General features: G+C 40.7%; 1 protein-coding gene across 1 annotated transcript in view; it reads right to left on the bottom strand.

Moving 5' to 3' along the window:
• Positions 1-1,844: 1,844 nt before the first annotated feature.
• daw1 (dynein assembly factor with WDR repeat domains 1) overlaps positions 1,845-23,167 on the bottom strand; it is a 53,317-nt gene continuing 31,994 nt past the window's right edge. The window contains exons 8-13 of the mRNA XM_028792177.2: positions 20,220-20,326; positions 9,219-9,321; positions 7,238-7,352; positions 6,107-6,183; positions 2,543-2,705; positions 1,845-2,245 (exon numbers count right to left, since the gene is read on the bottom strand). Of these exons, the coding sequence (XP_028648010.1) occupies positions 2,211-2,245; positions 2,543-2,705; positions 6,107-6,183; positions 7,238-7,352; positions 9,219-9,321; positions 20,220-20,326 (600 nt within the window). The 3' untranslated portion in view covers positions 1,845-2,210. The remainder of the gene's footprint in view (positions 2,246-2,542; positions 2,706-6,106; positions 6,184-7,237; positions 7,353-9,218; positions 9,322-20,219; positions 20,327-23,167) is intronic.

Below are 23,167 nucleotides of genomic sequence, written 5' to 3'. Positions count from 1 at the left end.
TAAATTCTGTGCAGTGAGAGTCTGCTAATAGAAGTGGGTTAAGACGCCATCTGCGAGGTGAGTGTGAGGGGCTTAATGATTTTAGCTCCAAGACTAGAGGGGCATGGTCGGAGATAACAATTGTGTCGTATTTTCACGATTTAATCATAGGCAGGAAATTATTATCTATAAAAAAATAATCAATTCTTGAGTAGCTATGATGCACCCCCTTCTTTATATATACTGGACTCTTAATATTTCCTTTAAGAAATACTCTATCTAAATATGCTATTTTTATGTTATGTAAGCTACTTAGCCCATGTATTTTGAGTGATGGTGAGAAAAAGTTTTGTAATGTCATGTTTTTAATGCAGAGTGAAAAGAAAAACGTGTATAATAGAACCGAATGGTGACCAATGCTGTACAACAGCAAATGATGTGAAAAACGTCCATGGCTCACGTCATATAATCCACTTTTCCATTACTCAGGCGTATGTACAACACATACAAAACACATTCCTTTTTTGATAAAATATTGTTGACTACATACTGTACTTCAGGAAAAATCAGTGCACATAAACAGAAAATGCATTCCCATAATAATATGCTTCTGAATTGAAGACAGGACTCTTGACCAGTGAATGAAGGGGAGAGACGGATCTTTATTTCAAAAGTACAGTGTTATAGGGATGTTTTTCCTGTTTATCATGCATGTAGATTTTTCTGGAAGCAAGTATTTCCCAGCAGGCCCTCCATTATTATGCTCGCCAGTTGGAGAGCTTGTTACTTTTGAAGGCTGCAGTTGCTGGATCTCACATCTAGGCATGACAGGTGATGGTGGATTGCACAACTCCCTACCAAATTATTTCCTGGTGAGGCTGACAATAAACACAGACTGTCTGTTTTCCTTCTCCACTCTGTTGTGTATGATGAAGACGAGGCACTGAAGAGACACTTGTGCTGACTCTGAAGTTCCCAGATTATTTCCACTGCTGTCGTCATTTTTCTTTTGTTTCTTAAAGTCTGCTGTCGTTCTTCTCTCTTGTCTTGTAATTCCAGCTGGGCGCACACACACACACACACACACACACACACACACACACACACACACACACACACACAGGAACAGAGCCCTACCACTTAAATCAAAATCTAAACTGTTTGAATTACTCACGACAAGTCATACAGTCCTATGACTGCATCATTGGGGATGTCATACCACACAACTGTTTTCCATCAGAGCACATTGTAACTGCCCACAACTCACCAAGGTTATGAAAATGAGTGCTAGAACTGAAAATCAGTGGCTTAGCCATTTAAGGAGATGCCAGCCTAACTGAGCAGTTCTGAGGCTCGCCCGTTGAAAGTCGCCCACAAGGAGGCTGCCCTTGACACACTTCCCTTTACTTTTGCAATTATTTTTGCAGCTCATGTTTTTATAGAAATCAGCTTTCATCGCCATAGCCACCTGTTCACCCTGGAGCCAGTGGTGGGACTTTGCCATCCAATTCCTTGGCCACTACGCCACACAGTGCACTTCTAGGCAGGGGCCATGAAGCAGGACAACCTGCAACAAGAAGAAAGGGGGAGCTTTACTTACCTGTGAAGTCCATCTTTTTATGTGGAACCTTCTGCTATGTCCTGGGGGAGTTTTGTCAATTGAGAACTTTAGACATGGACTGCCCCACCCAGATAGGCCAAGTTTCAAGCCGGCTTCCCTGGTGACCTCCTCATCCACACACTCACATTTCAAATTTCATCTTGTGCTTTTACTTGCAAAAAATAAAGTGGCTGTAAACTGTACATTTAGAGTGTCCATTCCAGTTTACTAAGTTGCATTTATATAAAAAGAAAATAGGAAACAATATGAAAAAAATTATGTTTATTTTTCTAATAAGAAAAAATTAAGAAGTAATAAGAACCGGGGTGTTATACTGGCACTTTATAAAAGCACTCAAGTCAGTCTTCACTTTAGCACAAGGATGGACACAGCGGCTCAAACACTACGTTTTCATGCCAGACTTGGCAAGCTAAACTTCGGCAACCTTTAGCAGAAACAGACTTCTGTTCAGAAGGAATGAAGAAGAGGACGGACAGTGGCGACAAGCTACACGCTGAGGGGCGCACGTGCCTCTTGTGGTCTCACCGGCAGAACTTGAACTTCTGGAGTGTTGTTTTGGGTACTACAAATTCCAAGGTGGCATATTAAATAACTCAGTGGCCATTTGGTTTCAACGCCAAATTCTGCAAGTGTTATCTTTACTTCCTAAAAGGAGGCAAAGGAAATGACAGAAAGAAAGCACATTAAAAAAGATTGGACCAGCTTCCTACACCTACCTGAGACATGCCCTTCCGCTCACAAATCTGAAAGTTTGTCTGTCTGTAAATAACAGTGCTGGATTATAAAAACTTGCCTATTTGCTTTGTGCAAAACTAGCTGTCTTCTAAACCTCAGCAACTGTGAACATGCACATGAAACCTTCTAAGTGACTTCAGCCAACTGACAGTCCGCAGTCATGGCGCTACGTGCGCGACTCCTTGAGATACACTGTGTCCATCTTACCTGTTATGATGGTGTTGCCCTCGTAGTTAAACGCACATGAGAAGATCTCGTCCAAATGTCCCTCAAGTACTTGGAGACAGCGGCCAGTGTACGGGTCCCATATTCGTGCAGTTTTATCAGCACTTCCGGTTAAAATGCGACTTCCCTGTGGGCTGAAGCAGATCTGAAAAAGAGCACAACAGCGTCACCGTTTCAATCGAAATGTGTGGTAGGAGCAAACGCATGGGCACACAAAATGGAGGGCGAGCACCACATTCCCTCAGTGTGGACCTCAGCACATTGCAAAAACTTCAATTGAAATCCAAAGTGTGGCCCGGCGTCACCCCTAATCTACAAATCTTCATTTCCTGTCTCACCACTCCAATATCCTGTCCATGCAGGCTGGCCTGTCAAAGGCACTAACAACGTCATCTTTCAGCAATTGTTTTTCTCTTTTGATTTTTTTAAAGGAGACTTATAGTCGAGTCCCCATTTCTGCCTTCTTTTCTATGTCTCACCCATTTATGTCTCATCCTGGTTGCTTGTGTAGAGTTGTGGGTCTGTCTGGGTCTCCCTCCTGCAGTGCATGGATTTGGTGAAGGCTTTTTGGTTAGTGTGTGTGCGCCGATCCCCCCGATTAGATTAGGCCTGCAGCTATTGACCATTTCTTATAATGATGGAGCCTGCGAAGCACAAGCCTGGTGTCCCCTTCCCCAAGAAGAACAGGACACCACACTAATGTGGAACAGTGGATTCAGAAAGTATTACGATCCCTTCACTTTCTACACACTTCGTAGTTTATAATTAACTAGACAAAGAGCCCGTTCGACAACGTAAGATGAAACGGGCACGAGTGGAATAGTATAATATATAATAAGAACAAGCACCACAAACCTGATATAGGTGTATTGAATGAATGCGTAATTAGGCCTTGACCTGTAGTCAAGATCGCCTTTCAGGCCTCTAGAGCTTTAATCGAGAATTTTGAATTTTTGCGGCCGTAAATCCGCCGCCTCCCACGATGTTGGGGTTGGATGTCGTCGAAGTCGCCTTTCTCTTTGAATCTTCGCGGCCGTAAATCTGCCGCCTGCCGCGATGTCGGTCTCGTAAGGTTTTTCAGGCAGCTGCGCAGAAGGCGACTGCGCATTCGGCTTCAGACAGACGTGAGTGAGTGAGTGAGTGAGTGAGTGAGTGAGTGAGTGAGGAGACTGGCGAATTACGTATTAAGATTTTAAATGGAAACATTTAAATGTCCAACACTCATGGAAATGTTTGAGACTTTTTTGTAGCATGACATTATTTTATGCCCTAGATAGCAGCAGAATACTGTCCTGAGAGTTACTCAGGCTTAACACTGTAAAAGTGGACCGTTACACATCACCCCAAGTCTGACTCGGACTAACCATAGTTGCGTTGAATCCCAAGCCCGAGTTATACTCAGGGTTAACGCCAAGCAGGTTAAAAACAGTGTGATTTTTTTGGCATATTCTAATTGTTGCAAATTTTCTTAACTTGATGGAGGACCTAATTCTTCCTATACTGCCTCTTCAAGTTTTTAAATGATTTAGCTTGTACGATCATTTGTGAAATGGACAGGCTTCTGTGTGGTATAGAGTAGGACACTAGGGGCCTTCGAATCTCAACTTGAAGTTTCTTTCCAGGTGGACAGGATGGATGAGCTCATTGGGCGGAAAGGCTGGTTCTCATCGCAACTGTTCTAATGTTCTGAAACGTACTCCTCCACAATGCATTCTGGGATAGACGTTTTCCTTCATTCTCTGCTCTGGGATCTAAAGGTCTGCTAAGAATGGGTTTGTACATCTTCCTCCTGCACCCTAAAAGCGTCATTCATGTCCTGATTTTGTTCCACCTCACTCTTAAACCTGAGATCCCAGACTTACTGTTGCTTTATGCTAGAACTGTTAAGCATCCATTGTAGCTGGATCTCATTCTCAGTAAAAACAATGAAATATAACTACCATATTTACGAATTCTGTTCCTTACAATGGCATTAAAAATCTCAGATATTACACACATATTCTGCATCTTATGTTGCTGCTGACTTGAAACATCACCTAAAACAATAAGGTGTAATGCAAAACAAATATTAAGTTGACAAGTGTATTATATTCTTGTTGTAAATTTAATGTATCTGCCTGCTCCGGCCCACCACACTCAACAGGTATCCCACCTCTCTCAAAGTTTCAAATTGAGCCCCCACAACCAATTGACCCTTCAAGATAACTAGAAAAAAGACGGAGAATTGATTAATGTCTGCACTTAATGTCTTGCACAAATGAGTTCTTCTATTTTTTTTCTATGCAGTGCAGGCACAAAGACGCTCCACATTGTCTTTGATTACGTTGACATGTGTGTGTAGAGAAGGCCATTTTTGTGAAAACCATTTTTCTGAATTTGTTTAGAGGCTTCAGATTTCACCTGCTTTAAGCAACTGAGAACTTCATGCTTTGCAGTTGCACCATAAACAAAAAAGTACAAAATTTAACAATACTTTTAACAAGCACAGCCTACATCAGGCTTATCAAACTCTGGTCTTGATGGGCCACAGTGGCTGCAGGTTTTCATTCTAACCATCTTTTTAATTAGTGAGCCTTTTTTGCTGCTGATTAACTTGTTTTGCCTTTGTTTTAAATGACGTGACTCAAACCCCTTAGTTGTTTCTTGTTCCTTAATGAGCAGCCAAACTATAGTAATACACAAAACAAGCAGTCACATGACCAGCTAACCTGAAAATAAAGAAAGGTGAAGGTCTCAGTCATGTTAGTCTGCTCAGGTCACCATAACACAGTGACCTGACAGTAGTCTTGACAGTGGTCTTCGAAAAAATAGAAAATCAACAGTCTGCTATGGCAGAAGGAGAGCAGCAACAGGTCATGATATTCAATAATGGCTTTATTTAACAGTAAGCATTGGCTTCTCATTAAGAAACTGGTTGGAGTGAAATTAGCTGGAGTTTGACATTCCAATTTAGCTGGTCATCTTTTGGCTTGTTTCATATCTCATTTCTGTTTGGCTGCCATTTAATGAAGAAACAAATCAATTCAGAGCACTGAATCCTTACAATCAGGGCTATTAAAATGAAGGGAAAAGGAGTTAATTAGCAGTGAAAAGTGGACAGTGATTAGGAAAAGGGTTAGAATGAAAACCTGCAGTCACTGCGGCCCACCAGGACCTGAGCTGGACCCCCCTGGCTTATACAAATGTAGTCCCCATAGTGTTTAACCTCCATTTGTATATGTTCTTACTTTAAGTACAAGTTCTCGAATCCTAATCCTTCTCTAATTTCACAGCCCTGCTTCGAAGTGAACACCCGCCAGACTGTGCGCAAATAACACTCGCGAGGAGTGGGCATAAGACGAACTAACGCAGTCACTTTAGCGTCATCCTCAGTTTTAAGACCTGATGTCTGCGTGTCACCCCTCCATTGCGCACTTTTCAGAGTGGGAGTTGGGGGACGTTAATGGATTTTTTTTTGAGCTAATGAAACATGTTGTGTGCTGAAACCTAGAGGGTCATGTGCCTTAGGGGGCTCAATGGTCCTCAGCCTTCCCACGAGTGACTTACCTTTGAAATTTCCCCCTCATGACCTTCCAGTTTAGCGATGCACTTCTTAGATGAAGCATTATAAACTCTTGCTGTACCTTTCATTAAAAAAAAAAAATACATATTAAAAACAATTACAGTGCTTGAATTTAACACCTAATGTGTAACATAAAGAGAAGGCTAGTAAGCAACACAATGCAGGAATAAGAAGAAAAAAGCAGAATGGCCAATAAATTTTACAGCATAAGTTGGAGGTGAGAAAACTTGCCGGCCCATTGGCTTCTTACAGCCACAGGGTGGCGACACTTTGAGAGCTGCACTCCTTAAACTGAGCACCGAAAAGTGCTGGGCTGCCCACCACTCTGTAGCACAAAATAAAAAACTTCCCAGAAGGCCCGGTGTTACTTTTCAGCTTATGACTCTGAACTCCCAGACAAGTTTGTGTTATTTCAAAAATAATCATTTCACTTTCTGGTTCTCTCCAGCTAACAGGTAAGCACAAGGGACAAATTATTTTGCAAAATGCATTTAATGTTGGAATAAAGTTCTCTACCTAGAAGAAATGCATTGGGGGTGGCAGTAACTGAGCTGATATTTGAACCCAGGACTTTGGAGCTGCCACACTGTTGAAGTGCTTTGCTATTATGTGCAATACAAAGAGAGCCCAGCGGTGCAGTGGTTGGCAAGGCGGCCCCAACGCACTTAGAACCTCTCCTGGATTTGAGTTGGATCATCACCTAAGTGGAGTTTGCCCTTTCACCCCTAATTGTTGTTTTCCAGTTTCTATATTATTTTCTATTTTAATGGCAAATGACAGTGGCCCATAGGACAATTGCTGTCATGTGTACGGAGTCCAGTGAAATTCTTTCTTGCATGGGCTAATCAACATGAAGCACATCACTGCTCTCCGCACCATGCTTAGTGAGCACATGAGGTTAAGGTCATACCCAGGACAGAAGAAAAACTATGAGAAATAACACTCACCAAGTATAAGAAACAGCTTTGACATGTTGAACACTGATTACTAATTACACAGTGGATAAAAGAAACATTGCCTTGAAAGGTATAGGCTTCATTGTGAAGGGTACAGTACAACCTAGAAATATAATTAACCTAATAATACTAAGAAGGAGAAGAAGAATAAAAGCGTACCATCTGCTGATGCAGTTGCAATGAACTGCCCAGTGTAATCAAAGCAAACGTCCAGGACTTCTTCTTCATGCCCCGTCAGTGTTGCTAAGCGTTTTCCATTATTTGCATCCCAGAGCTGAAGATTAAACAAAAAAATGACTAAAACACATTTTTCCTAATTCATCAATAGCAAAAACTGTTTTTTGCTTTGTGATCTCCTCCTCCATAACCTATTATCTATGGGGGAGGAGCAAAAGCTTTAGATTCGTCAAAAACTTCGATCTCTGGTTTTCAATGAAGCTCGACATTTTAGGGTCTACTCTGATAACGAAAACATCGATATCTTAATGATGGGTGTGTGTCTGTCTGTGTGTCACCGTTTCTTGAGGACGGTCCTGAGCTAAAACGGTTGGACGGAAAAATACCAAACTCGAAACTTAAGCCTGTTATGAGATAACAATGTGCTGATTAGTTTTTGAGCCAAATCGTGCAACTACCGTAATTCTGCAATGAATTATGAAGTCTTCTCATCAATTGCTACCATAATTACCTATTTTATGATCAGAAAAATCAGCGTCAGAGCAGTAAATAATTCCTGAAATGTTATAGATATAATTCGAGTAACTTGGTTCTTATGATGCAGAGCCTACTAGCGTTCACGTCTAAATTTTTTGATAATGTACTGACTACATGAAATATTAAGGATGTTCAAGTAAATCCTTTACTAAATGCACACTACACAATCAAGACAGCAGAAAAAGTAACCATCAAAGCATTTGCCGTATGAGGTTCAGCGTAACAAAAACTCATTCACACAGTTGAGGTTTCTTATTACATCTCTGGAGGTTCACTCAAGATGGTCACACAGAACTGAAAATGCAGAGACGAGTGCTGGGATTTTTTTTAGGGTCATAGGGTGGCAAGATAAGAAACGGTATAACTCCATGAGTTGCAGTATAGGTGTTACCAGCAATTGTGCACCTCTTGGAGTGCACTCCGACTTATATGCACGATGCAAATAGAGCCAAGATGTATCCAAAATGAAGGATTAATTAAAGTGATACCAATGGCAGGGATGATTAAAGGAATAACACAAAATAAAAGATGGCCAAAACTGCCCCATTAGGCCTCTCTACCACAAGCCAGTGTTCCCCACTATCTACTTTGGGTGGATTATTCATATCCCTTTCACAAAACAAACTCAAAACACAGTTTCCAGTCCACTCCCCATTTTCTCCTGTTTTTATGGTCTCCCCATCTCCCAAGCAGTCAGCATTGTCAGTGAGTCACTGACCGAATTTGATTTGAACAGTCTTTGGCAAACCCATACCATCTCCCAGCCATGTGGGTCATAAATGCCCTCTAGTAGCCCTGATACCATTTTCTGACTTCTAATTTGCATTTATTGGGCACCAATCGACCCTGCCACATAATGATGCTCATCAACGTGCTATGCCCATTCCGTACCAGACAGATGCCCCTTTTCCACCGGACAACTCTTTGCCAGCAAGACAATTATTCACATAGCTCTGTGAATTCACCACATTGAATTGTGGCCTGGTTTGGACAGAGGTACAGTAATAAGTGCTGCTGCCCCGTGGTCTCACCATCCTTAGTTTCAATCCTGCACCCAGTTACTGTCTGTGGGGGTCTGCATGCTCTCCATGTGTCTACATGGGTTATTCTCTGGGTATTCTGGTTTTCCTGCAACATCGCAAAGACATGAGGGTAAGGGTAACTGGTAACTTTAAATTGGCACCAGCGATTGGCGAAGGGATGGGTTCCTGGTTTGCATCTAGTACTAAACTGGAATAAGTGCGTTTGATAACAGACGGCTGGCAATCTAACAAATATATGTTAGGAGAAATGCCATCTTATCTCCGTTTTAATTAATTTAGTTAATGGGCCGATACTGAATTTTCAACATTAAGAGGGATTTGTTTAAAATCTGGGGATCAGAATCAGCTGTAAAGAACAAAGTAATAATAATCTATCATCTTACCATGCAGGTTTTATCCATTGATCCCGTGGCAATGAGTGAGCAATCCCAGTTAAACTGCACACTGCTGATCTCTCCCCTGTGCCCTATCAATGTGTGGACTCGCCTTTAAAAAAGAAGAAAGGATTTATTTGAAAAAAAGAAAAAAAAATCAACTCAAAAGATGTCACAACTTCTAAAGAGCATGACAAACCATCAGCTCTTGCTGCAGGTATATATTGAAAAAATTGTCTTGATTATTTCATGTGATTTTTATATATTTTTGGACAATAATTCAAAAATGAAAAACATTTTTCTCCATCACTCAACTCTTTCTCATAAAACACATTTTTAAGCTACCAATTATAGGTCACTAATTGTTTGCCCACAGTAATTAACTAAACATTGATACTTTATTTTAGTTATATTTTTTTTTTATTTAATGTTTTTTAATATTAAAATCCACATTTAAAGCAAGACAGTTACTTTATTTGATAATAAAGTCAGAATATCTCGTAGCTTGAACTGAACATGGTGATGATGACTCAGAGCAGCAGATAGCAGCAATTAAAAGATAAAAACTTCCGGTTGGTACTGAAATAAAGGAGTTGGTCCCATACTTCTGGAAAGATGGAGCCATGGTTGACCGCACTGATGTTAATGGCCAAGAGGAGAAATCTGGCAGAGATTGCAATGCAGAAGAACGGAGACTATTCATAGAAGCCTAAAAGGAGGACATATTAATAACAAATACCCATCAATACCTGTTCTTCATTCTGTGCATTTGAAAGAAACCTAAGAGAACTATGAAAATCTCAAGACACACATGTCTTCTATGTGAGCAGGACAGCAGAGCAAAGGATTTTACATTGGGTTCAGAAGTGATGGCCATCTAGAACAAAGCTACAGCTTGGTGCCAAATCCATTTTCAGACCTAGCCTGGTGGATCCAGCTTATGGGCTGCTACCACCGCTTCATATTAAGCTTGCTTTGTTGTCAATGCCTTACCAAAAGATGGAGTCTGTCTGAAGTGTTTGTGCCAAAAAGCTTCTGGGTTTGTCAGAGGCTAAATTGAGAGATATACATTTTTGCCAGACTTGATATTAGAAAATCGACTTCTGATGCAGAATCTGAGAGTGTGATGGATGATGTGGAATGAGAGGCTTGTATATCATTCTTAAGTAAATGACACGTAAGTTTAAGAAACTGAGTTGCAACATGAGTGCCTCTTTTTGGATTTACATTTAGAATCTTTCCCTGAAAATCTTGGGTCGGTGAGTGAAGAGCAGGATGAAAGATTCCATCAATATCCATATTGTATACATAAATAAATTTATCCATGCTAGATAAAAATTTGAAAAAAATAACTGACCCACCCAAGCAATTTTATAATAGAGCTTATATGTAATGGGGTTCAATTGTGGAAGAAAAGCCTTAAAACGCACCGAATATGCATGTTTTTCAAGCCAAAAATGCTATTGAGTATTGATCTGCCTCTTGAGATTACACACATATGAGTATAGAGTATCCATGTCATTTTACAAAGGAAAAAAACTAAAAAAAACAAATAGCAAACCACTATAACTATAAAAAGAAGACTGGCTGTGCACTTCACTTTGCAGCTCGGCACCCTTTGAGCCCCAAGGGTGCGGATTCTCCTTGGAAAGTAATCTCCAAGCCCCTGTGACGGACTGCTTGGGCCCTTTCCCAGTCAGGAGGCCATTATAATGGAAGGACCAAGAAGAGCAGACATGCACGGGACACTGCCTCCTCCGGAACACTAGATGGCAGCCCCCTGGGTTGCAGCAGCACCTCGGACTCCCATATGGCTCCATGGAAGCTGTAGTTTTGGACAGCCCTGTTGGTCTCTGTGGGGGCTGCCAGAGGAGCTGCAGAGCCCTAGTTTGGGTTTCCAACACATCTGGGAGTACTTGCAGATAACACTGATGAGCCACCTGAAGTGCTCCCAGGTGCAGCATAAAAGGAGTTGCCTCACTTCACTCGGACAGCCGGAGTCGGAAGGAAGCAAACAAAGCTTACAAGGAGGAGTGGGGGTGGAAGGAGAGAAAGAGAGAGAGAGAAAGAGAGAGAGAGAGAGAGAGAGAAGAATGATGACAAAGTACTGTGTGCTGTGCTTAATCCTGTGTTGTGCTTTGGGACTGTACTTGGGCAGGTGGGAAACGACTATTTGGAAGTGTTTCCCACGATAGCTGCTAAATAAAAAGTCTTGTTTTGTGCCACACTTATGCCTGTGTCTGTCTGTGTTGGGTTTGGGTGACTTGCACCCCTGGTGACCCCACACCATTATTGACATTTTTGAATGCTGACGCCTAGATGTGTATTGCTGTTTCTGTTCTGTCAACAACTACACAATAATAACTGAAAAAAATCACATATTACGAACTCATATATTATTTCACTATATGTGAGTTTATTTAATTATTTCTCAAAGATATTGCCTACTGTCACTAGATTAATACTGTACATGTATCCCTAACCATAGTTTAGGTGAAAGACAATATTGCATATGTAAGTAGCATGCAATCAAGTGACAAGAGATGAATAGATGTTATAGGAATACATTTACAGTATACATTCATCCATCTTCCTAACCCTCTTATCCAGGGCAGCCACAGCCCACCCCAGCAAGTATCAGACGCAAGGTAGGAATAACCTCTGATCAGAGCACCAGACCATCACTGAGTGAACACAAACACACACACACACACACGTACACACACATGGGCCATTTTAGCAACTCCAATTCATCAAAGTTTAATCAGGTTGAAGTTTAGTAAAGATGCTTCAGCATAAGCAGAGTGGTAGTGAAGAGCTGTCATTCTCTATACACAGCGCCAGAGCCTGCATGAGGTTTGCTGCATTTATTGACTCAAAAATGTTGACATCAAGCTCAAGTACGAGGTACGGCCTCTCGGAGACTGACCTGGAACTGGCAGACAAATGCGCAGACTTCCTAGGACCTCGCTCCACTGCATCGTCTCCAGTCGAGAGCGAAAATGGGAGCGAGGATGCAAGTGATGCAGGTCACGATGGATTGCCGATTTCAGAAGAAGATCCAATCGAAACTAGAAAAGGCCCTGCAGTACGTGCTCTCATGTACTCCTCGCGAGCCTGAAGCATCGGCTGTAATAGGAGCGGCAATTCCACCTGCGGAGCATGAAAGCCGAAGCGATCTGTCTGAACTGAAAGAGATGATTGCAACACTGGCGACTGCCACCTCCACAGCCATAAATGAGCTTAAGAAGGAGCTTAAGGGGCTTAAGAAGGATAACAAAGACCCGGAAATGCGTCTATTTAATCATTTTGATTCAACCTTTAAAGGTATAGTGGGGAAAATAGAGGAACACATTGAAGAAAATAGATCCAAACTGAAAAAACTTGCCGATCAGCTGGATGACGTTAAGCAGACTTTCACAGCTCAAATTGAAACAGCGGAACAACTGGCATCTAACGTCGATGAAAAAGCTACAGCTGCAAATTCCGAATGCAAAAATCTTGGAGACAGACTTGCAGCCCTGGAGGATGGGTGCAGAACGAATAATATTAGAATCAAAGGTCTACCTGAGAAACGAGAAAGTACAAACCCATTGAAATTTGCAGTAGAATTACTCTCTAAAATAATTGGAGATGACTTTAAACCAGATACCGAGATAGTAGCAGCTTATCATATACGCAGTTCAAATACCTTTAAACCTAGGTCTTTTATTGTTCGCTTTGAGCGACTACAATGTAAGCTTGATGTGATGGCACTTCTCAGACACAAGCAAGAGATTATATTTGAAAATAATCTCATTCGTATTTTCCCTGACTTCTCACCTTTAACAGCTGCAAAACAGGCAGCCTTCTTCAACAATAAACAGCTGTTACAAAAAGCCGGTATCAAATACAGCCTCTTGTGTCCTGCCAAACTGAAAGTGGAAGTTCGTGGCCAATATTATGTATTTTCAAGGAATGAGGAAGCTGAAAAGGAATTAAAGAAGCTGTTCCCGACACTCTTTTGAAAGACAATAATGATTCATATCCTGTCATGGCATGGCAAAGAGATATCAACTGCTGTCTGATCCACTTGTAAAGACATGGGTATTATAATCATACATCCTTTTCTTTACTTGGACGCTATATGTTTATGTTTTAATTACAGTTATAGACGTGAGTGTGTGGATGTAATTAATGTAGGGGGTTTTTTTGGGGTTTTTTTTTACTTCCCTAAAGGAGACTGTTTAACATCATACCCTTGGTTTATTATTATTTCTATTATTGCATTAGGATTTACTATGCTTATCTTAGACCACTTTTTAACACCATTCCCAGGGTTCATTATTGTATTATCTTATTATTTATTGCTGAAGATTATATTTTAAGCTTAAAGACTGTTAATGATTATATTTTTGGCAGATAGTATTTAAACTTTAGCTGCAATAGATATCTCTACTTTTTAATTCTCAAACGCCGCTGCGGGTGGGGGCTTGTTTTGTTTTGTTTTGTTTTCTCTTGGTATGTCAGAGGACTGGGACATTGTGAAGTGGGGTCTAGCCTCATGTGGGTAGGCAAAATGGGGGGGTAGGGGGATAAGGGGGGGAGAGAAGGAGAGCAGGCGGTATCTAATCTATCCTTTTAATCCTTATAATTATAACTTTTAATCCTTATAATTATAACTATCAATGCAGCAATAGGCTGTATGGCAATAACTTGTGGGAAAATTGGAAATTAAGATTAAAACTGCCTCACTACCAGTTAAGACTATAAAATGACATTAAAAATTCAGAATCAATGATGGGACAGTTAATTTTGTGAGCTGGAATGTTAAAGGCCTGAATCACGAATTAAAGAGAAAGAAAGTATGCTCTCACCTAACAGGCTTAAACGCTAAAATAGTATTTTTACAGGAGACCCACTTACTAAGCAAGGATCAGTTCAGACTACAAAAAGACTGGACTGGCCAAATGTTCCATTCTAGCTTTTCAAAGAAAACTAGAGGTGTGGGAATTCTCATACACAGAACAGTTCCATTTGTAGCATCAGATGTAGTATCTGACCCTGAAGGGAGATATGTGATGGTCATGGGCAACTTATTTAACTGTAAAATGAGTTTGATAAATGTTTATGCACCCAATGTCGATGATAAGGAATTCATGCAAAATCTATTTGCATCCATTCCCAATGTGAACACTCATAAAATTATAATGGCTGGGGACTTTAATTGTGTTTTAAATCCACTCTTAGATAGGACTCCGGCCACAGGGGGGACGACATCTAACACTGCAAAGACAATTACACAGTTTGTAACCGACCACAACTTATCAGACCCCTGGAGGTTTCTAAACCCAAACTCAAGAACATATTCGTTCTACTCACCAGTGCATCATAGCTATTCAAGAATCGATTATTATAGATAATAATTTCTTGCCTACTATTAAATTTTGTAAATATGACACAATTGTTATCTCCGACCATGCCCCTCTAGTCTTGGAGCTAAAATCATTAAGCCGCTCACACTCTCCTCGCAGATGGCATCTTAACCCTCTTCTATTAGAAGACGAGAACTGTACAGAATTTATATCCAAACAAATTAGCTTCTTCCTAGAGACAAACACACCCTCAGAGGTCTCTGCAGGAACACTCTGGAAAACTCTAAAGGCCTTCTTAAGAGGACAGATTATTTCATATCTTTCCCACAGAAATAATTTACAAATCAAGAAAGTGTCAGCGCTAAGAAGCGAAATTACTAGAATAGATGAAGAACAAGCCAGGCGTCCAACTGAGGCTCTTCATAGGAAAAGGCAGGCTCTGCATACAGAACTCAACATCTTGACAACTAAAGAAACTGAACAACTTATTCATAAATCAAGACACCATTACTATGAACACGGAGAGAAAGCTAATAAGCGTTTAGCTCAACAAATCCACAAGCAAGAAGTTCGCAATGCAATCCCAGTAATCACCAACACTAATGGAGATGAAATCATTGACCATAAAAATATAATGCACACATTTAGAGACTACTATAAAATCTTATATTCTACTGAGTTTAAAGAAGACAACACACAATCTAATGCATTTCCGGATACATTACAGACACCACAAATAGATACTTTTAGTGCTGAGGAACTGGATAAACCTCTGACCCTATCAGAATTACAACATGCTATAAAGTCACTTCAAGGCGGGAAATCAGCAGGCCCTGATGGCTACCCTATAGAATTTTATAAGAAATTCTCCACTCAGCTAGCTCCCCTCTTATTGGCAACATTTACAGAAGCTAGAGACAATCAAATTCTACCTCAAACCTTTTGTCAAACATTAATCACCCTCTTTCCTAAACAAAATAAGGACTTGTTACAATGTGCATCATACAGACCAATTTCACTTCTGAATAATGATGTTAAGATACTCTCAAAAATCATAGCTAGAAGGATGGAGAAAGTGCTGCCTTCAGTAATATTACAGGATCAAACTGGATTTATTAAAGGCCGACACTTCTCTTCCAATCTTTGACGCTTGTTTAATGTTATATATTCACCAGCAAAGTCAAACACCCCAGAGATATTATTATCATTGGATGCAGAAAAAGCATTTGATATGATTGAATGGAGCTACCTTTTCACTGCATTGGAGAAATTTGGGTTTGGCCCGAACATTTGTGCATGGATCAAACTACTGTACACCAGTCCAGAAGCCTCAGTCTGTATTAACAACATTTGTTCAGACTACTTTAAACTAGAACGTGGCACCAGACAAGGATGCCCCTTGTCACCACTGCTGTTTGCAATCGCCATTGAACCACTGCCAGTTCACTGTTGAAATTCTTATCAGATAAAGGGGATTATTCGAGAAGGACTGGAACAGAAAATTTCTCTATATGCAGATGATATGGTTTTATATATATCAGACCCAGCCAACACTGTTCCTGTAGTTTTAACAGCACTTTCAGATTTTCAAAAGATCTCTGGTCTCAGAATTAATTTGAATAAAAGTATACTCTTTTCAGTGAATTCACAAGCATATAATATTAGATTGGACACCCTACCTTTTACCATAGCAGATCAGTTTAAATACCTAGGGGTAAATATCACAAGTAAACATAAAGCTCTTTATCAACAAAATTTCGCCGTCTGTATGGAAAAAATTAAGCAAGACTTGCATAGATGGTCAACCCTTCATCTCACTCTAGCTGGAAGAATTAACGTTGTTAAGATGAATATCCTTCCTAAGCTTCTTTTTTTATTTCAAAACATCTCAATTTATATCAATAAATCATTTTTTAAGCAATTAGATTCAACCATAACCTCATTTATTTGGAACTCAAAACATTCACATATCCGAAGAGCGACCCTACAAAGACCTCAGGCAGAAGGTGGCATGGCTTTACCTAATTTTCAGTTTTATTACTGGGCAGCAAACATATAAGCCATAAAAACCTGGACACAAATAAATGAACATACACAGGCTTGGTCCGCAATAGAAGTAAAATCCTGCAGCACTTCTTTATATTCCCTGCTCTGCACTCCAATAAATTTAAGTTATCGCAAATATACTAATAACCCAATTATACTTCACTCACTCAGAACATGGAACCAATTTAGAAAGCAATTTAAGATGGAAAATCTATCTGTGGCACCTCTGCAAGAGAACCACCTCTTTCAACCCTTGCAAACATATCCAGTTTTTAATATCTGGAAAAGATTTGGGATTAAATTGCTCAGAGATCTTTATATAGACAATATCTTTGCATCCTTTGAACAATTACATTCCAAATTCAACCTCCCAGCTACACATTTCTTTCACTATCTTCAAATTAGAAACTTTGTTAAACAGAACCTGCCCGATTTTCCTCATCTTGTACCCTCCACCATGCTGGAAAAAATACTGCTCAACTTCGAGGACTTGGACACCATTTCTGCAATATATAAAATTTTATTAGAGTTCCTTCCTTTTAAAGATCCAAGAGGACAATGGGAAAAAGATCTCTTAATCAATATATCAGAAAAGGAGTGGAAGGTAGCAAAGCAGAGAATTCACTCGAGCTCCATATGCGCAAAGCATAGAATTGTTCAACTAAAAATTATATATCGAGCTCATCTGTCTCGCTTAAAACTGTCCAAAATGTTTCCAGGGCAAGATCCAACCTGCGAACGCTGCAACCAAGCTCCTGCCTCACTGGGTCACATGTTTTGGGCCTGCATCAAACTACCATCATTTTGGACCAAAATTTTTAAGTGCCTTTCAGACAGCCTTGGGGTCACAATTCCTCCTAACCCCATTAACAGCTGTGTTCGGTGTTCTTCCAGACGGACTTGAAGTGGAGAAGAACAAGCAAACTGTGATTGCATTCACTACATTTTTGGCACGCAGACTTATTCTGTTAAATTGGAAGAATCCTAACTCTCCTCTAATAAGTCAGTGGGAAACCGATGTTTTATATTATTTGAAATTGGAAAAAATCAAATTCTCAGTTAGAGGATCTGTACAAAATTTTTTCAAAACCTGGCAGGATTTAATCAATAATATTTTAGAATAAGAAGAAATAATTATTTCCGCATTTCTTTTCCTTCTCCATTTTTCTTTTTTTGCCCTATTAAACTCAATAATTTAGGCATGTTTACAAGCCTTAAGTATTACTCCCTTGGCCATGCTCTCCTTCTCAGGGGTGGAGTTTGATTTGCTTTCAATCCTATTTTTCATAAAAATTGATCTATATGTACGGAATGATTACAATAAAATTAATAAAAAAGAATTTAAAAAAAAAATGTCATTGGTTCTTTTATTACCACATCCTCAGCAACGGCTACTCATCATGCATTAAAAAGTTCGTGGAGCGTCAACCTGCTTTTTTTTTTTGCCGTGTGCACAAACTATGTCAAAATATAACCAGTGAAAAAACAGAAATAATGAAGCAAAAGTAGGATTATCAGCAGACTATAGCATGGCGAAGAAAGGGGTGTGTGTGGGTGTGTGTGTCATAACACACCCTATGGTGCCCTCTGCAGGCAGACAAACGAGCAAGAAATATATCCTGTGGCAGACGGCCAGTGCCCACATAACAGAAGGACCGGGGAGAGAACATACACAGGGCATTGTCTCCCCCTAGTCGCTAGGTGGCAGCCTCCCTTAGTTCCTACAGCACTCCAGATTCCCACAGCACTCTGGGACATGGAGTTTGTAGACTCAGCCCTGTTGGGTTCTGGGGTTACCACCAGGGAGTGCTGCAGGGACTGGGAAGCCCTACTTTGTCGGGCTCCCAACACACCCCGATGTGCTTCCAGACCATGCTAACAGGCCACCAGAGGTACTCCCGGGTGTCCCATAAAAGAAGCCTTCTGCTGCAGTTCCAGGAGCCAGAGTCGAGAGAGAGAAGACGAAGCTTGCTGGAGGTAAGAGGAAGCAGACAGAAAGGAAGAGAAAGAAAGGAAGATGAAAGGGCTGTGTGGTGTAATTTGTCTAAGCTTTGTGCTTTTATTGAACTGTGCTATGGGAAACGCTTAAGGGAAGAGTTTCCCAGGACAAATAAACACCGTGTGATGTGCTGGACTTGTGCCTGTGTCTCTCTGTGTTGGGTTTGGAGAATTGGAGCACCCCTTACAGGCCACAATCCTTAAGTCAAGAAAATGGTGCAAAGAAATCTGTAATAAAATGAGTTACTTCCAGTTTACTTTTGTTGCCACAAGCATGCCTCAGAGACATGCAAGGCAAATTTTCTTAAATTGAATTTCTGCTACTTCAAAGTGGACGTATTTGAAAGGGTTTAAGGCTTTTTTTATAATGCGAGACACACGCATAAGCTTTGTTATAAAATGCAAGAGCAGGCTAGTTGTATTTTTCCAATTTATAAAATTTATAAACTATGCTTCACTATAAAACACAATTTAATATGGCAAATGAATATATACCATGATTGTGAAGAAATAACTTTGACATGAAAAACACCAAACGTATGTTCTAACCCACTTCACAACCCGTCCCTAAAACTCTCCCTGCTCATGTTGTTGAATTTTCTTGAATCTCTGTCTGCCTCTTCCACTCTGCTCCACTCCCAATGCCAGGCTCACTGGCCCTATGACAAGGAGGTCCTTTTAACTCGCAGTGCTGAAGTACTTTTGTAGACATATGCAAAGTGCTTTTGGACTTGGTCCTATAAATGTCCTATAAGCCTTCGTTCGATTCAGGCAACACTACAGGAGCCTAGCTAATGAAACAGAGCGCAAGGAGCCAAGCGTGAGGCCAAATGCCAGCGTGTTGCCCTCTACAAGGTTGTACTACTGCTATCGTACTGAGTGGGGACACTAGCATAGTTACATTCTGTCCTCTACTGGGTTGGATGGTAACTTATTCTTAGTAACTGTCTATCTTGAGGAAGATATGGAAAAAGATGATCCACTGTGGCAATCCCTAACGGAAGTACCTGAAAGAAGAAGAAGAAGAATACCAACCTCGAGGGGTCTTCCAGTACTTCTACACCTGTTAGTCCTGTCAGGATGTGTACCTATTATCCTTCCATTCAGAAGAGTGTATGACATGCCTATCTTTACAGTGTCCAGCAGCCATTTTTGCAAAGATACTGAACTTGGATTAACAGAATTTAGAAAATGGATGAAAGTTTGGTTGGGGTATAGATATTTATATACAGGATATACAGTATATTCCATATGAAAGATTAATTCTGCATGTGTTCTTCTTCAGAAAATTAAAAATCCTCTCATTTCCACTTAAGGCTTAGCCTTTATTTCTTTTTTTGCTGGTATTCTTTTTTATATCCTGCAGCTAAAAGATTCAACATTCATTACAAATCTGTATCAAAGATTTCTCCAAGGTTTACCAACATGAAATATGTATAAAAGTAAGGGAGATACTGTTTTATCTATCTAGATCAATAGCCATAACATAAATAAATGCACACTTCACTCCACCAGAATCTTCAAAGGGCTACTCTAAAAAATAAACAGAAGAGTGCCTTTATAAGAAATAACTCTCAGATGTAGAATTTTCATGCCTGAGGAGTTTGCTTACCTTCCAGACTGAACATCCCATAATGAAACAGTATGGTCAAAGGAGCCTGTGATGATTTTATCTCCCGTTGTGTTAAATGACAACGAAATGATCTCTGCTGAGTGGCCCTAAAAAACAAGAGTAAAACATTTTTTTTTCACCCACAGGTTCTAACAAATACTTAGCAAAAATCTCACAGCTAAGAAATGGCTGTCTTTCATAATGTTTTATATTAAAACAGCACCCATTTTCAGTTTAGACTTAGAAAGTAGTTATGAAGATGAAATTTTCAGTAGATGTAGGCAACTATTTTGTGATAACTTGTGCCCACCTGAGTGACTGGAGGACTTTGGTGGATTAAGGTCAAAATCACTAACAGAGACCAGCATGGAAAGGACTATAACTTGCCATTCCTCCAATCAATCCATTAATTTTCTAAAGAAGCTTTTCCATAAAAGACTATGAGGAGTCAGTGCCAATCCCAACGGCATCTGGTTTAAGGCAGGAACAAACAATGAATGAGCCACAGAATTTCACTCCCAGAGCCAGTGCAGACTGGGCTTATCACTCTGTATGTGGATTTTGTATGTTCTCCACATGTCTGCATGGCTTGTCCTCGCGGAACACCACTTTTCTACCCACACCCTAAAGACATGAAGGATAGGTTAACTGGAGTCCAGTCTGAGTCACTATGGCTTTGCCTCTGTGTCTGGGTCTGGTGATGAATTCATGTCCCATCATAGTTGGTTGCTGCCTTGTGTCCAGTGTCACAACGATAGGTTCAGACCCCTATGACTGGACTAAGAAGGTTTAAAAATGAACAGACAGAATTAATGTAACAAACCCAAGGAATAAAGAGAAGGATATGCAAACTCCATTTGGACGTATTGAATCAATAAAAATGTTTCTTGGTCAGAGTCACATAACAAATGGAGTTTCTCCTCAACCCCAGCAAATAGCAGATAACATAATATAATCTGTAATGTATGTTGAAAACACACATACAGTAATCCCTCGCTATATCGCGCTTCGCCTTTCACAGCTTCACTCCATCGCGGATTTTATATGTAAGCATATTTAAATATATATCGCAGATTTTTTGCTGGTTCGCGGATTTCTGCGGACAATGGGTCTTTTAATTTCTGGTACATGCTTCCTCAGTTGGTTTGCCCAGTTGATTTCATACAAGGGACGCTATTGGCAGATGGCTGAGAAGCTACCCAACTTACTTTTCTCTATCTCTCTCTTGCGCTGACTTTCTCTGATCCTGACGGAGGGGGTGTGAGCAGGGGGGCTGTTCGCACACCTAGACGATACGGACGCTTGTCTAAAAATGCTGAAAGATTATCTTCACGTTGCTACCTTCTGTGCAGCTGCTTCCTGAAGCGACATGCTGCACGGTGCTTCGCATACTTAAAAGCTCAAAGGGCACGTATTGATTTTTGCTTGAAAAACAAACTCTGTCTCTCTCTCTCTCTCTCTCTCTTTCTCTGCTCCTGACGGAGGGGGTGTGAGCTGCCATGCTGCCCTATTGATTTGTTTGCTTTTCTCTGTCTCTCTCTGACATGCTCTGCTCCTGACGCGCACTCCTTTGAAGAGGAAGATATGTTTGCATTCTTTTAATTGTGAGACGGAACTGTCATCTCTGTCTTGTCATGGAGCACAGTTTAAACTTTTGAAAAAGAGACAAATGTTTGTTTGCAGTGTTTGAATAACGTTCCTGTCTCTCTACAACCTCCTGTGTTTCTGCGCAAATCTGTGACCCAAGCATGACAATATAAAAATAACCATATAAACATATGGTTTGTACTTCGCGGATTTTCTTATTTCGCGGGTGGCTCTGGAACGCAACCCCCGCGATGGAGGAGGGATTACTGTATATGTGTGGAAACTATTTTTTTTACTTTGTTGTTTTCTGAGTAACTCTAATTGTAAAGTTACAAAGTACTCTGATATTTGATAATCAAAGTTAACGTTGCTTATCTTACTCATACAATATTTTATTAATTTACAAACAAGAAGAACTAAAAGCACTGCAAGACCAGGGAGCTTACACACAACATACATTAAGAGGGAGCACACACACGCCTTCAACACAATCCAACCTCTGCTCCTTAGTGACAAGCTGACAGAGATGGGAGTAGATTCATACCTGGTAGCATGGATCGTGGACTATCTTAAAGACAGAGCTCAGTATGTGCGTCTTGGGAACTGCACGTCTGACATTGTGGTCAGCAACACAGGAGCGCCACAGGGGACTGTACTTTCTCCGGTCCTGTTCAGCCTATATACATCGGACTTCCAATATAACTCGAAGTTCTGCCACGTGCAAATGTTCGCTGACGACACTGCTATCGTGGGCTGCATCAGGAGTGGGCAGGAGGAGGAGTATAGGAACCTAATTAATGACTTTGTTAAATGGTGCGACTCAAACCACCTACACCTGAACACCAGCAAAACTAAGGAGCTGGTGGTGGATTTTAGGAGGCCCAGACCCCTCATGGACCCCGTGATCATCAGAGGTGACGGTGTGTAGATGGTGCAGACCTATAAATACCTGGGAGTGCAGCTGGATGATAAATTAGACTGGACTGCCAATACTGATGCTCTGTGCAAGAAAGGACAGAGCCAACTATACTTCCTTAGAAGGCTGGCATCCTTCAACATCTGCAATAAGATGCTGCAGATGTTCTATCAGACGGTTGTGGCGAGCGCCCTCTTCTATGCGGTGGTGTGCTGGGGAGGCAGCATAAAGAAGAAAGACGCCTCACGCCTGGACAAACTGGTGAGGAAGGCAGGCTCTATTGTTGGCATGGAGCTGGACAGTTAGCGCTAAGCAGGCTCCTATCAATTATGGAGAATCCACTGCATCCACTAAACAGTGTCATCTCCAGACAGAAGAGCAGCTTCAGCGACAGACTGCTGTCACTGTCCTGCTCCACTGACAGACTGAGGCGATCGTTCCTTCC

This window comes from Erpetoichthys calabaricus, chromosome 2, assembly GCF_900747795.2.
Source record: "Erpetoichthys calabaricus chromosome 2, fErpCal1.3, whole genome shotgun sequence".
Taxonomy (NCBI): Eukaryota; Metazoa; Chordata; class Cladistia; order Polypteriformes; family Polypteridae; genus Erpetoichthys; species Erpetoichthys calabaricus.
Note: the sequence above shows the minus strand (reverse complement) of the source record. Positions and strands in the feature narration are given on the sequence as shown.